Here is a 13,960-nt window from a genome sequence, read left to right on the forward strand (position 1 = left end):
TCACAGGATATGTTTAGCTGTTAACAGATATCTGGTTGATGAATAACCAACTGCAGGCTTTAAATACAAAATTAATCATATTTAAATTCTACAGTGCTTCCATAGTTTTTGTTTTTGTGTACTCGAAACAAAATGGCAAACTTAATTGTGGATTTTATAATTTATTGTAAAAATGTTTGCATTGCACATAATGCGGCAGCAGCTCACTGGGCATCTGTCAGTAAGAAGCTGAGATCACTGCCCGGTTCATACTCCGTAGTATGCTTCCCCCTGAGAAAGAAATCCACAGTCTCACTGTCTCTGTTTGGGATCATTTTTTCTGTTATATTTTCCATGTGCATGAGCAAGAGTCTCTGCATTACCTCTGGAACAGTCGTGCTTTGGTGCTCCCTAATAAGGTGGCTTTGTTTCCCTCCACTAAGAGCATTGAGCCTTCCCGAAGACCCTGCCATGAACAGCATATACAGTAATGGTAGAGCTCAACTACTGCTGGAAATTAGATTTGAAAATCCATTCAAAGAGAAAACAATATTACTGTTTTTACTGTAATACAGTTCAAATAAATGCAGCTATGTTGAGCATTAAATTGTCTCACTGGCCCCAACAGTATTGTGCATGTTAACATACCAGCACGCATGGTGTTTCGGGCTCCTCGTGGTATTGGATAATTCTCTGTTCACGTGTTTCCTGTAAAATGCAAAATAAAATCTGCATTCATGAAGCCTGAAGAATCTACCTTAAAATTCTGGTTTATTATATTCAATAGTTTTTGTTCTTTTCATTGATGGGTCGTAGCGTTGTGCATGATCATTTGAATGTACCCCCATATGCTTGCTGTTGGGATCAGCATCCAGGAAGTGAGGGTTAATGTTGAAGGGCACTAAACCAATGGCAGCAAACGTGGGTGGATAGACTATGGGCATGTCATTAGTGGTGTTGATGCTGATGGTGGAGACATTGGTACCTGCACTCGATCCCATGTAAGGTATCCCATCCTATAAGAAAACAACTACACCTGTTACAGGCAATTACACTGTAGTTTAGATTTTGATTAATAGAGACACTCACTCACCTCTAGAACTCTCTTTCTAATCTCAGTCACCAGCTTGTTGTCATAGAGAGATTTCAGCAGGCGGAATGTATTACCGCCGCCTAGTGAACACAAACACAATAGCACAAAGTCTGAGATTAAATATAATTTATTATATTAAATATATTCTTATGCTGATCATAGTACGAAAATGTTTATTTTACTATAGCAGCATATGTATTAAAAATCCTTCATACCAATGAATATTCCTTCAGCTTTTCTAACAGCATCCACAGGGTCTGGTGTCTCATGGACACTGTCCACCTCATAGCCTGGAAAAAGAGAAGAGAAAAGATGAAGGCCAATGTGGCAGTGACTGTGTGCTTAACATGCATGTGGTAAAATCAACAAGACACAAACCCAGTGTCTTGAACTTGTCTCTGGCAGTCTTGGTATAGGCATCTTGATCATGCAGTGCATATGGGACAAACAGGATCCTCTTTACATTCCTGTTGAACGGAAAACATTAAGTTATGCACACTTATAACCGGGGTCAATGCAGGTCAGATTAATTTGATTATTACAAAAACACAAAACTGTGTCTTTAATACGCTTATATGCACTTGTCACAACGCTTATTTATGTTCAGTGAATGGACTTAATCCAGCGACACGGTTACATACAGGTATAAAATGTATCAGAATATATTCCGAATATAACCCTTTATTTTGTATCAGAATATTAATATAATAAAGGGTTTTATTTCTGTAATTGCAAAACTGTTCTTAGAACAGTTTTACCAAAGGTGAAATGCCTACATTCTAGTTAAGCTGCTGGCAACTTACTTTCCAAAAAAGTCTTGGATCTGCTGCTGACAGTGCTGTAGATCAGGGGTTTTCAAACTGTGGGTCGCGACCCACTTGTGGGTCACAGAATGGAACAAGGTGGGTCACACAAAGTCACTTGGCTGCAGCTAAATTTGCGTTTCAATAAAAACACACACACACACTCACACAGTTCAGTCTAGGGCTGCACGAATGTGACGAGTGGGGCGGGGCCGAGAGCCGTGGAGTGATTGGGAAATGAGCGACACCTGCAACACTCACCGGTCTCGAGAACCCCGGAGGAGATAGGAAGTATACAAAAGAGGAGCGACGACAGTGAAGGACGAGAGAGGCCACTGGGTGGCGTCTGTACTTCCCGGTCAGAGAGCACCTGTCCATCAAAAGCTCACTATCCAATCAGAGTAGATCACTGTTAACACCACCCCCATGAGATGTTTGTGTCAAAACACCAAACGAAAAACTGCGAAACGTAAGCGAAATCTGTAGCAATGAATTCAGAATCCACGATTAGCGAAAACGAATCTTTGAAAAACATTAACAAAGAATGAAGCATATTTGAAGAGCCTGTTAAATTTGTGCGACTGAGTTAATTTTTTTTCATTTTCATAGTGTTTTTCTTCTTTTGTAATGGCATATTTTTGATAGTTTCTGAAAAAGTTACGTTCAGTTTTATAAAGTTTCGTTCATTATTATTGAAACAAATGTAATTCCATAAGCAGGGCACAAATGCAGGATTAATTGTAACACTACAAGATTTAAACATTTCCACGTAACAAAATGTACAAAAGTTTGCAATATTTCCTTGATGTATCATCTCTGTTTAGAAAAAAATTTGCCAAAGTTCAGAAGTCTTTTGAAGATATTGCTGAACATTTATTTAACCATCACAAAAATAAATATATTTTTTTTATTATTATTTAAAATGAGACACATCTGTTTATTATAATTTTTTACCAATTTCACAATTATTTTAATCTCAAAACTGTGTTAGATAGCTCTGCTTTGCTTCTCATGCTTTTCTAAATAAGTGTTGGATTGTGCTCCGTTCTCGCCGACACAAACGGAAGATCATGAATGTATTTTCTGCAACAAAACACAGCAGCGCAGATTACAGTTCACTAGAGTGAGCCTGCTTCACGTTTTTATGGACACTACATATTTTAACGTCTGTAAACAAAAATTAAAACTGAAATATTAGTAGTGAAAATTTTTTATTTTTATTAAATACTTAATTTCTGTCATCAAACTTTTAAGATTAGGCTTAAAGTAATGTCAATCGTTTTCTTATTTTTTTTTATATATATATATTTTGGTGGGTCGTGAAATAGATTACACTTGTCTAGGTGGGTCGTAGAATGGAAAAGTTTGGGAACCACTGCTGTAGATAACCTCCCCCATGAAGAGTGGAGTTAGAGACCAGCAGAAGTCTTCTCTTCATGATCCTGTCTCAGAAATGTAGACGTGGATCACAAGATGTCAAGCTCAGCAAATGATCAGCGCTTCTTTCTGCTGACAGTATTCCTAATACATAACCTTTGGTCAGACAGTATATCGCTCTGATTATTCCACAGAAGACAGACCTTCATAGGAACAAGCCTTGATTGATAAGAAACTTTATAACGTAACAGGAATCACGTGATTAAAGCAGAACAAACTTCACAAAATGAACACAGTTTACTGAGAAAACAGAGGCAGATCTTGAAGTGCCTAACACAATTTCAAAACACTTTTTAAAACAGACAAATCGTTTGTTTTCTTTTATTTAAACGTTTTATTTGTGTTACAGGAAATATGTTTTCAAAATAAAAGCCTAGAAGCTGGCCATCTGATCATCTCTTTTTTCAGTTATTACTGTGTGAAAGTGATTTTTGTCTTAAAAAAAGTACAGTCCCATATTTGTTATGTCATTTTAACCATACACACGCTCTTCCACTCGACAATAATGTCATGTTGAAGAGCTTGAGGTGAAATATAAGAGATCAATATAATTGTGAACAAAATTTCCAGTCCGGCTGGAATTTTTTCACATTGTGAAATTTTGTCACATGGGCCTATTATTCTTTTGTTTGTATTCAGGGTATATAAAATGCTAGCTATGCAGTAAGCATTAGCAAGTCCACACAGTCACAGGGTGATGGCGCTTTTATTTTGTCAAGTGATTCATCAGGAAGGAATCGCTAACGTTCTTTGCACTTTACCCTAGTGGTGGGAGAAACGAAGCTTTTTAAAGTTTCGAATCAATTGAACCAATTGCTTCGCAAAACGATTCACTGTTTCGAAGCACTTGAAACACAACACGCTGGCGACCCCTGCTGGTCAAAACTGTGTTAATGCAACAAAAACTCAGGCTTAAATATGCATAAAAACAGCTTTTAAAGCTCAGTCCAAATGTTTTATTGAAAGCATACTACATTAAATGCATCTATCTAAATGAACGCTCATAATTCACGGGTTTACATCTGTTTTTATACAGTCTATGGTTTATATATTTTGAAAGGTTTCGAAACAGTCATGACGTGAATTTGATTCGCGCTCCGATCAACTGATTCGAAACAATAGATTCATAAAAGTATCGAAGCTTCATAAAGCAGCCATCACTACTTTTCCCGAGTTAGTTTAGTGAAACATTACTGGTCAAATCGAAATGGAGGACACTAACGTTACTCTGGATAGTTTAATCATGAATCTGCACGACATCCACGCAGTCAAGTTTGGGACTTTCAAGTTAAAAAGTGGACTCACTTCGCCTATATATTTTGATCTTAGAGTAATAGTTTCCCATCCAGCGTTAATGAACCAGGTAAACACGTGTTCGCTTTGAGTAATGATTCAGTACTGTTATGCCAAAAGTATGTAACATATCCTAAAGGTTTTCCTATAAAAACGTTTTATAAAACCAAGAAGTGTTGATCATATATTAATATTAGATGTTATTTGTGTGTGTGATCAGGTGGCAGATCTTCTTCATAAGCGTGCTGAGGATGCAGGAGTTGAGTTTGATAATGTGTGTGGAGTCCCTTACACAGCTCTTCCTCTGGCCACCATCATCTGCTCTACCAAACAATATCCCATGCTTATTCGACGAAAGGAGGCAAAGGACTATGGTAAAATAATGCAAATTTAACTGACCATTTAACTATCAGTAATCGATTCATTGTATTATCGACCCCTCCATTCCCAGTTAAGTATTTGGACACTTAAGACACATTTAAAGACTGTGCTGAGTAGCGACATTTCAACCCAAGCAATATTTGTGCAAAAATAGGGTAGAACTGTAAAACAGTTCACAAAAAAATCGTGTTAGGTTTTAGTTAGGCTGTTTATATAGTGTTAGATTTGATATTCAAAATAGATTTGGACACTTTTTCTCATTGACAAGATGGAATGTCATGCGATGAAACCGCATAGTCACTTAACCCTAAAACCATGTTGGGGACAAATGTGGGCAAAATAATTTTGATTTATTTTTAAAAAATACTTCCCTTGATCTGAGCGGTACAAGACTTGGCTACTTTTCCTAAGTTTACCACCTGAACACACACACACAAAAATGACTCGATTCTACAATGTTAAGTGGGTGAAAAAAAAAAACTCCTTAATTGTTTGTTCGTGGACAAAAATGGGCACCCATAGGAATGAATGGGAAAACCTGTAATTCAGAGCATTCTTGTTGTTTTTTTGTAAAATAAAATCAATAAATCCAATACAATGTATATCTAACATACACACAAATGAAGGGCTGATCCTGTAGTCTATGCAGCCATTGAGTATGAGTAGTACTATAGCCATCTAGTGGCTATTGATATTATTGTTTTTTATTCTTGATTTAATACCAATAAAAGGCACTAGATGCCAGCAAAAACACTTCATCTTTAGGATTTAACTCTCAGAACTTAGTGGAATGATATTTTTAATGTAGGTAAAGAAATAATAAATATAACATAAAATAAGCATTATTTACATAGAAATTGTGGTACTTTTAGAGGTAAATAAATTCAAAAATACCCCCAAAATAAAAAAAAATACCATAAATGGATAGAATAAATTTTATCGAAGACATTGATATAACATTTATAATAAATTAAAAATTGGATGACACCTGAGACCTCTGTGCCCACATTTGTCCACGAACAAACAATTAAGGGCTGTTATGTGAACAGGGTATGAGGGTTAAACAAAGTTAACATTAACTGAAATATATTTTAAAAACCTAAACGTATTTTATTTAAGATAGTTGCAAAGCAACGTATCTTTAGTTAAGCTTGACGTCCTAAAATAACTAAACTGAAATAAATGACAAAAATCTGCTAAAATGGCATTAAAATGAGAGAGAGCGAGAGAGACAAAATTACTAAAACTTTAATTAAATTTCAAATAAAATGTTCATTTTGTTTAACTTGAATGTACTTATATCTAAAACTTAAAATAATCACTAAAAACTGTACTGACTGGAAAATCTAAAAATAAATTAATATACTAATAAATGCTATAATAGTATTTTAATGATACTAAAATACCACTGACCTGTATTGATTTGTATTTTGATATCTCCCAGGAACGAAACGTCTCATCGAGGGAGCCATCCGCCCCGGTGACAGATGTCTAATAGTAGAGGATGTCGTGACCAGTGGCAGCAGTGTTCTAGAAACTGCTGAGGTGCTTGAGAAGGAAGGTCTGAAGATCACAGATGCTGTCGTGTTAATGGACAGAGAGCAGGGAGGCAGTGCCCGGCTAGCTGACCGTGGCATCACTCTACATTCAGTCATTTCTGTCTCCAGACTTCTGGATGTGTTACTTAAAGCTGGTCGAATAGACACAGCCACTTCTCAGAACGCTGAGAGGTTCATTCAAGAAAATAACACCTACATATCAACAAAGCAGAATGGCTCCCCGGCTCCTAAAAAGTGCTGTAAGGAGCTCAGCTATGGGGCTCGGGCTGCATTCCCAGACACTCACCCTCTCGCCGCCCGCCTGCTGAAGATCATGGAGGACAAGAAGACCAATCTGTGCGTGTCTGCAGATGTGACTCGTTCTGAGGAGCTGCTGGAGATTGCGGATACTTTGGGGCCACTGATTTGCGTGTTAAAGACTCATGTGGACATCCTGCAGGACTTCACTGCAGATGTCCCCAGCGGTCTGAAAGAGTTGGCTATAAAGCACAACTTCCTGATTTTTGAGGATCGCAAGTTTGCAGACATTGGAAACACAGTCAAGCATCAGTATGAAGGTTTGTTTCACAGGGTCATGGAGCTTCTTACTAGTCTAAAAATGTTGCTCTCACTTACAGTCTGCACCAGACACCCATAGAGCAAAGTAATTTTATATAATGTTTTGTTTTTTCTAATTAAATTTGATGTTACACATAGTCCATTATTGCTCCAAACCCTTTTAAAAGGCGCCATGACTTTTTTAGCTGCCTTCATTGTATAAGGATTTTAAAATATATATTTTTACTCTTGATTTCTATGCAAAATAATGTTTTGGAGCTAGGCATAACTAGAAAAATGTACATTCATTATTAACATTTTTGCATTTAGCAGACGCTTTTATCCAAAGCAACTTAGTGCATTCAGGCTATATTTTTTTTAGTTATAGAAGTTTATTAATTTACATGACTTCTGTAATCCTAGAAATCACCATTTTAAAATTAAGCTACCTCATATATTAGGTAAAGCTATAAAGTTAGTTTGAAAAATTGTCATAATTTACTCACCCTCATGTCATTCAAAACCTGTATGACTTTCCGTGAAGCAAAATCTTCATTTTATAGTGTCCAAAATGGACAAAATAATAATAAAAACACCATAAAAGTAGACAAATATATTTTTAAGTCTCTGAAGCCATATGTTCAGATTCCTCCTTTGGTGTCCCACAGGACAAATACAGTCATACAGTTCTGGAATGACATAAGTGTGAGTAAATGATGACGAAAGGTTTATTTTAGTTTAATTTTATTAGTTTCTTGATGTTATTTAAATTTCTGCACAAGCTTTCTTAATATAAATGATTTACACATGTTCTTTGTTTCAAGGCGGTCTCTATCAGATCTCTTCGTGGGCGCACATCATTAATGCCCATGCGTTGCCAGGTCCTGGTGTGCTGCAGGGTCTCGGTGCAGTTGGCAGGCCTCTGGGTCACGGCTGTTTGCTCATTGCTCAGATGAGCTCGCAGGGTTCCCTAGCAGCAGGAGAATACACTCAAGCAGTGGTACGTCTTCTGCTCTCTGTGAAGAACTTAGGAACACTGTTCTCACCTCGGATAATACTTGTTTATTTCATGACAGTAATGTTCTTTGTTAGCTACCAGAGCTCAGCTTCTTGTTTCTCCATTTGAGTTGATTGAAATGTCTTTTAGGTCAAGATGGCTGAAGACCATACAGATTTTGTGTTTGGATTCATAAGTGGATCAAAGATCAGTGAAAAGCCTGGTCTGGTTCACATGACTCCAGGAGTGCAAATGCAGACAGGAGGTAGGTTTTACTGTGGGCTGGCATTAGCTTTTCGGTAAAGGAGTCTTGTCAGAGAAAGAAAAATCACAAAAATGCCTTATAGAGTATGTTGTATTTTTACTATTTAAAAGCAAAATGTCTTTTTTTTTTTTTTTTTTTTTTTAAGCACAGATCTGATACATGTGCTTAATTTTATTCTACAGGGGATGGACTCGGACAGCAGTATTCTAGTCCAGAAGATGTGATCTGCACTAAAGGCTCTGATATCATCATTGTGGGACGAGGCATTCTTGCCAGCTCAGATCGGCTCAGAGCTGCAGAAGAATACAGAACGGCAGGCTGGCAGGCATATCTGAAAAGACTCTCACAGGCCAGCTAATGAAACCCCCTCAGGAAAGAGAGCTGAATCACATCTGGTCTAGCTCAGTCATTCCATCCACTTGAATACAAACCTAATTCTGATTATTCCCTCCATGTTTTGTACACTAGTAAAATGTCAGTCAAAATCTCACTATAATTATTACAAAAATATTTTATTGCAATTTAAATATTATGAACATGTTTCTTTGTCTTGTACACCTAGCTGGATCTGGCCTGGTTGTAACCACATTTATAAGCCTAGACATGAAGGTATACACTACCATTCGAAGTCCTCAAGAAACATTTCATATCAGTGTTGAAAGCAGTTGAGTTTTTTTTCTTTTTTTTTTCCAGATTTAAAAAAAAAAACTGATTTGTCACATTATTTTTGTAATTCACTTTCATGTGAAATTTCATGTGTTCTTGCTGAATAAAGGTTTTAATATCTTCTAAAAAATCTTTGACCTCCAGACTTTTTTTTTTTGATCAAGGTCTCTTATTTTCAAATATAACAAATAAAAGATATACAATTCACACCTGAAACAGTCAGATCTAGTTTTGTCAATACAAATAAACCAAACAACTCCCCAGTGCCCCCCACCCACAAGTACTAGACCCCCATCAAATTACCATGCATCCCTAGATACACAAATAAGAGTCAGCAGATTCATACATATAATTAAAATATCTAGGTAAATAAAAGCAAAAGACATCAATAAATAATAATAAAAAAAAATGCACACACAATTGGGTTACATAGATATATGTTAGTAGCTGCCGTGCCTTCTACAAAGGAAATAAATGGCTACCAAATGATATAAAATTTTCTAGTGGACCCTCTTACAGTGTATCTAATTTTTTCTAAGTGAACATAACTCATGACCTCCTTAATCCATTTGCCATAGGTTGGGGGGAGAGCATCTTTTCATTTAAACAGGATAAGCCTCCTAGCCAACAAAGAACAGAAGGCCATCATGCTTAGGTGGTGCCAAGAACCAAACAGTGAAATCAGAGGAGATGGGTGTATTGTTCTTCCACATATTCCAGAGGATGCCTCAAAGATGGACTGCCAAAAATTGTATAGTTTAGGGCACAACCAAAACATGTGCAGCAGTGTGGCAGGAGCCAACCTACACCGATCACACGTAGGGTCAATACCCGTCTTAATCTTAGACAATCTATCGACCTCCAGACTTTGAAAAAAATTGTACCTGAACAAAAATGGAGCTTCACAAATAAACTATGATATATGAAAAGTGAAACTAATTTTTCTACTGGCTTAAGCATGTTTTTAGTAATTAAGGTATTGCAATCTTTTGAAATTTAGAAAGTCACTAGTTATTATCTTTTGTCAAATCCAGTAGGGGGCAGAAAAACATCAGCTATTTTATGGCTGTTGCTGCCAAAAAAGTGTTCAAATGATAAATAAAAACGACTGCACAATAACGTTAAGCCTTTCATATGACTAAAAATATGGCCTTAAATTATTTCTGTCAGTCATTGTCCCCTGCTTCTCTTTGATAAATGTGATGTGGTTTAATTTCAATAACAGCAGCGAGTCCACATGTATACCACATTTAAAACAATAAAAAGTCAATATTTATCTAATACATGTATAACTTCTAAGAATATAAAACTATAAATGCAGTTTCCGTGAAGAGCAGAAATAAATTTATAATAAAAATAATAATAAAAATAATACATAAAAATACATTTTTTTTTAGTTATAGAAGTTTATTCATTCACATGACTTCTGTAGTTCTGGAAATCACCATTTTAAAATTAAGCTACCTCATATATTAATAAGTAAAGAAAAAACATAAAAAATAACATGAGCTGAGCAAACTATTAGCAAAAGTGTAATTTTATAGGCTACCATTTAATGCTCCGATTTTATTTCTGAATCGTTCACCTGCAGGAGAGAGCGGAGGTTAAAGGGTCACCTTTGTATGATCTCGCGCTCTGACCTCATGCGCTCCAGATGTCTCCGCGCTTTTTATCTCGACGAAACGAGAGGTCGGTTTGCACAGAGCGACATGATTGACATAACAGTACTAATCTACTCTGGCCCTCCCATTTGACTCCCTGTGTCAATATTGGATGAGAGGAAAGTGCCGTGTGACAGGTGTCCAGGACAGAGATCCGCGCGCGGAAGACGGAGAGCGGATCAATGCATTTACCCGCGTGCGCACTAAATACACCGACACTGCACTATAAAGCCAAAGGCCTCAGGTCAGTGTGCATTAGCGGTACTATTAAAACGCTACTGTTTCGCTGAATGACACGGTAAGATTTTTTTTATTTTATTTTTTACTCAAGTTTTGTTAATACTGTAGTAGGCTACCTAAATGTAGCCTTATAATTAATAATTTAAATATAGTAGGCCTATTCATATTTTCATTTGATTATTAGCTATATGATGTTTGTATTGATGGAAAAAGTTATCATTTGGGAAAATCATTGCTCACATGATCTGTTGGGGGTTGTGCCTTCAAGGAGAGAAAAGTCATCATCAGAAACGTTATGAAGGAATTGCCGTCCAGGATGAATGTTTTGTGTGTTTTCTGTACTTGTCTCACGTTGAGCCACGCGCACAATGCCTGCAGATGAAAAGGTTTTGTTCGTTCGGCTCGCGTTACGCAGATGCAGACACGCGTCAGTGAAACACCAGAGCAGCGGGACACATCGACTGACATCTCACTGCTGTCACACTTTTCACCGAAGCTTTACCATTCTACAACAAGCAATAATACAACGCAAATAACATGCTGATTAACTATAAAGAATGCTTAGGCTATGACATATGAAGACACAGGCTACAAATGTCCTATGTCTTATTTTCATTGCCTATTTATTTATTTGGAATTTAGAAAAGGAAAATATGTTAAAAACGTTTTTATTCGTTTATTTTTAAACCAGTAGCACTTGTAATACTGTAAGGTCAACCGTTTGTAAAATAAACCTTTATATTATCATCTTATATAACCATGTAATTGTATTTAAGAACAATATGCATGTAATAATCAGAATAGGCCTATGTATTTATTGACTGGTTTTTAAACAAGTAACACTTGTAATACTCAGGTCAACAGTTCAAGGTCAACAGTTTGTGAAATAAACTTTTATATTATCATCTTAATGTGTATTTGTGTTTTAAGAACAATATAAATGTAATAATCAGTATATTATATTAGATTCTGGCAAATTAGTTTTTAAGCAGAAACAAATACTGTATAAGTTTATCATTATTATTTATTTATTTATTTACATTTGAAGCATTTGCGGTTCTGCTTATGTTGTGACAATTATATTGTGTCTGAATGAAGCATATTTTGCAGTATTACTCCATGAAGTGTTTAGCAAACAGCTACCTGCTGGAGAGGCGTTGCCTGTTGGCTGTGTGGCAGTTAAAAGAGTTACTGTTGAAATGCAAATTTTTTTTTGCCTTTGGCAGTAGATGGAAATGTCTGTCTCTATCCATCATGGCCGTGTTCTGCAGAAGCACTCGGCTTGTGCTCAAACACATAGAGGACATTATCTGAGCAGATGTCACTTGCACCAACTGTCTGAAGCTGTTCACATTTGCACCAAGAAGGATTAGTTTCTATGGCACCCTCAAGAAAACATCACCCAACACTAACTATTTCTCCCCTTCCATCACACCTGCAAAGTAAACGAATCAGGAAAAACAATAATCACACCTACAGGGTTTGATGATACTGACAACACACAACAACAATAATAATAATAAAAAAATAAAATAAAATATAATCTTTTATTATATTTTACAGTTCCATTAGTATTTAAACATAATTGTTCAATGTCTATTTATAAACGTAACTTTTTATTTTGTTCAAATAGACAGATATGCCAAATTTACTTTTGGAATGAGACGGAAGTGTCACACTTTCTGATTTGCAAAGGACTGATTTGCATGTCAAATCACTGACAGTGACACTGTGTTTTCCCATTAGGAATATGTACATTGAACATCATTACTCCAGCCTTCAGTGTCACATGATCCTTCAGAAATCATTCCATTTTGCTGAATCTTTTATATTTTCATATCAGTTTTGGATTTAATGCATCATTGCTGAATTTAAATATACCTTCCTGTCAAAAAAATTAAAATAAAATAAAATAAAAAGTTTACTGACTTTTGAGTACAATTCTGTGCTCTTATGAAATTAAGTTATTGGATGCAATTGAATTATAAATACATTGTTTCTCTCATATCAGTAAAATCAGGATAACAGGACACCAGCTGTGTGTCCTATATCCCTGCAGCACCTGTTCTTATGCAAACAACACCACCAGGTGAGAATAATCACATGTGCATGCATGCATATTCATGCCTTAGCTTATCAGAATATTTTATAGGGTTATGTTTCCAACATGATTGTAATACATTTAGTTCTATGAATAATACTAAATAATGTTGTGGCCAAAAAGGTCCTAAAAAAGTTCAAATGTAGGCTACTGAAACCCAGCTTCACTGGTCATGCAGTAAAGTATTACACCACCAGATGTCATCAAGAAGGCTGACCACTGAACTAGTTCTAATGTTTAAAATAAATTTAAACGGCCTACTTTTTATTAACATGATCATGCTCTAAATGAAACAACACGGGCTTGATAGGATAAATCTGCCTACGCTGATTAAATTTCAAACATTTATCTCAATTATTTTTAATGATGTATACCTATTATTTAAAGTTGTTTTAGCCTTTATTGTAAAAAGACATAAAACAACTGTCTGCTGTAGGCCTATATGTTTCTGAACAGCGGCTGTTATTACAGATAAAAAATATATATGTATATTATTATCCGAGGTGTATTTAGCAAAGTGAATTATATGCCTACTTCACCTTAGGCCCTTTTTTAATGTAAGTGCGAGTGCAGCCATATAACTTGAATGTCTGAGTAAAGCAGTCACTTACAGTTATTTTAGCAGAGCAAAAACAGCCTACAGTTATGCTGCTTGATATTGTGAACTGGTATATTATTTTAATTCATTATCTTAATCATAAACACACTGGTTTCCAGCGCAATAGGTTTTACTGTTTACTGCACTTTTTTTATGAAGTATTCCTCTAAAGAGGAATAAATTATTCATTTATAGCAGCTGTAATTATAAATGAATCATAAGTCTTATTCAAAGAAAATAGTTTAGATCTGCGTTGCCTAAATAAGGTGGATATTGTGGATCAAATTATTTGGGAAATGTATTCTATTGTAATTAAAGTGTGAGAGAAATCCTGCTATTGGCCAACAGCA

At 35.9% G+C, this 13,960-nt stretch overlaps 2 protein-coding genes across 2 annotated transcripts; one reads left to right on the forward strand and one right to left on the reverse strand.

Annotated features, from left to right (window-relative positions):
* Positions 1-145: 145 nt before the first annotated feature.
* On the reverse strand, positions 146-6,473 carry si:dkey-69o16.5 (Alpha-aspartyl dipeptidase-like). The gene is made up of 10 exons (XM_059499815.1): positions 6,400-6,473; positions 3,252-3,317; positions 1,876-1,932; positions 1,451-1,539; positions 1,288-1,362; positions 1,073-1,152; positions 822-995; positions 628-687; positions 363-445; positions 146-270 (listed from the first exon to the last, which is right to left on the reverse strand). The coding sequence occupies exons 1-10, from the start codon at positions 6,456-6,458 to the stop codon at positions 204-206; spliced, it is 810 nt and encodes a 269-aa protein (XP_059355798.1). The 5' UTR covers positions 6,459-6,473; the 3' UTR covers positions 146-203.
* Positions 4,449-8,822, forward strand: umps (uridine monophosphate synthetase). The gene is made up of 6 exons (XM_059499814.1): positions 4,449-4,675; positions 4,826-4,979; positions 6,431-7,102; positions 7,907-8,082; positions 8,230-8,344; positions 8,527-8,822. The coding sequence occupies exons 1-6, from the start codon at positions 4,520-4,522 to the stop codon at positions 8,700-8,702; spliced, it is 1,449 nt and encodes a 482-aa protein (XP_059355797.1). The 5' UTR covers positions 4,449-4,519; the 3' UTR covers positions 8,703-8,822.
* The last annotated feature ends 5,138 nt before the right edge of the window (positions 8,823-13,960 follow it).

Source organism: Carassius carassius, chromosome 19, assembly GCF_963082965.1.
Source record: "Carassius carassius chromosome 19, fCarCar2.1, whole genome shotgun sequence".
Lineage (NCBI taxonomy): Eukaryota > Metazoa > Chordata > Actinopteri > Cypriniformes > Cyprinidae > Carassius > Carassius carassius.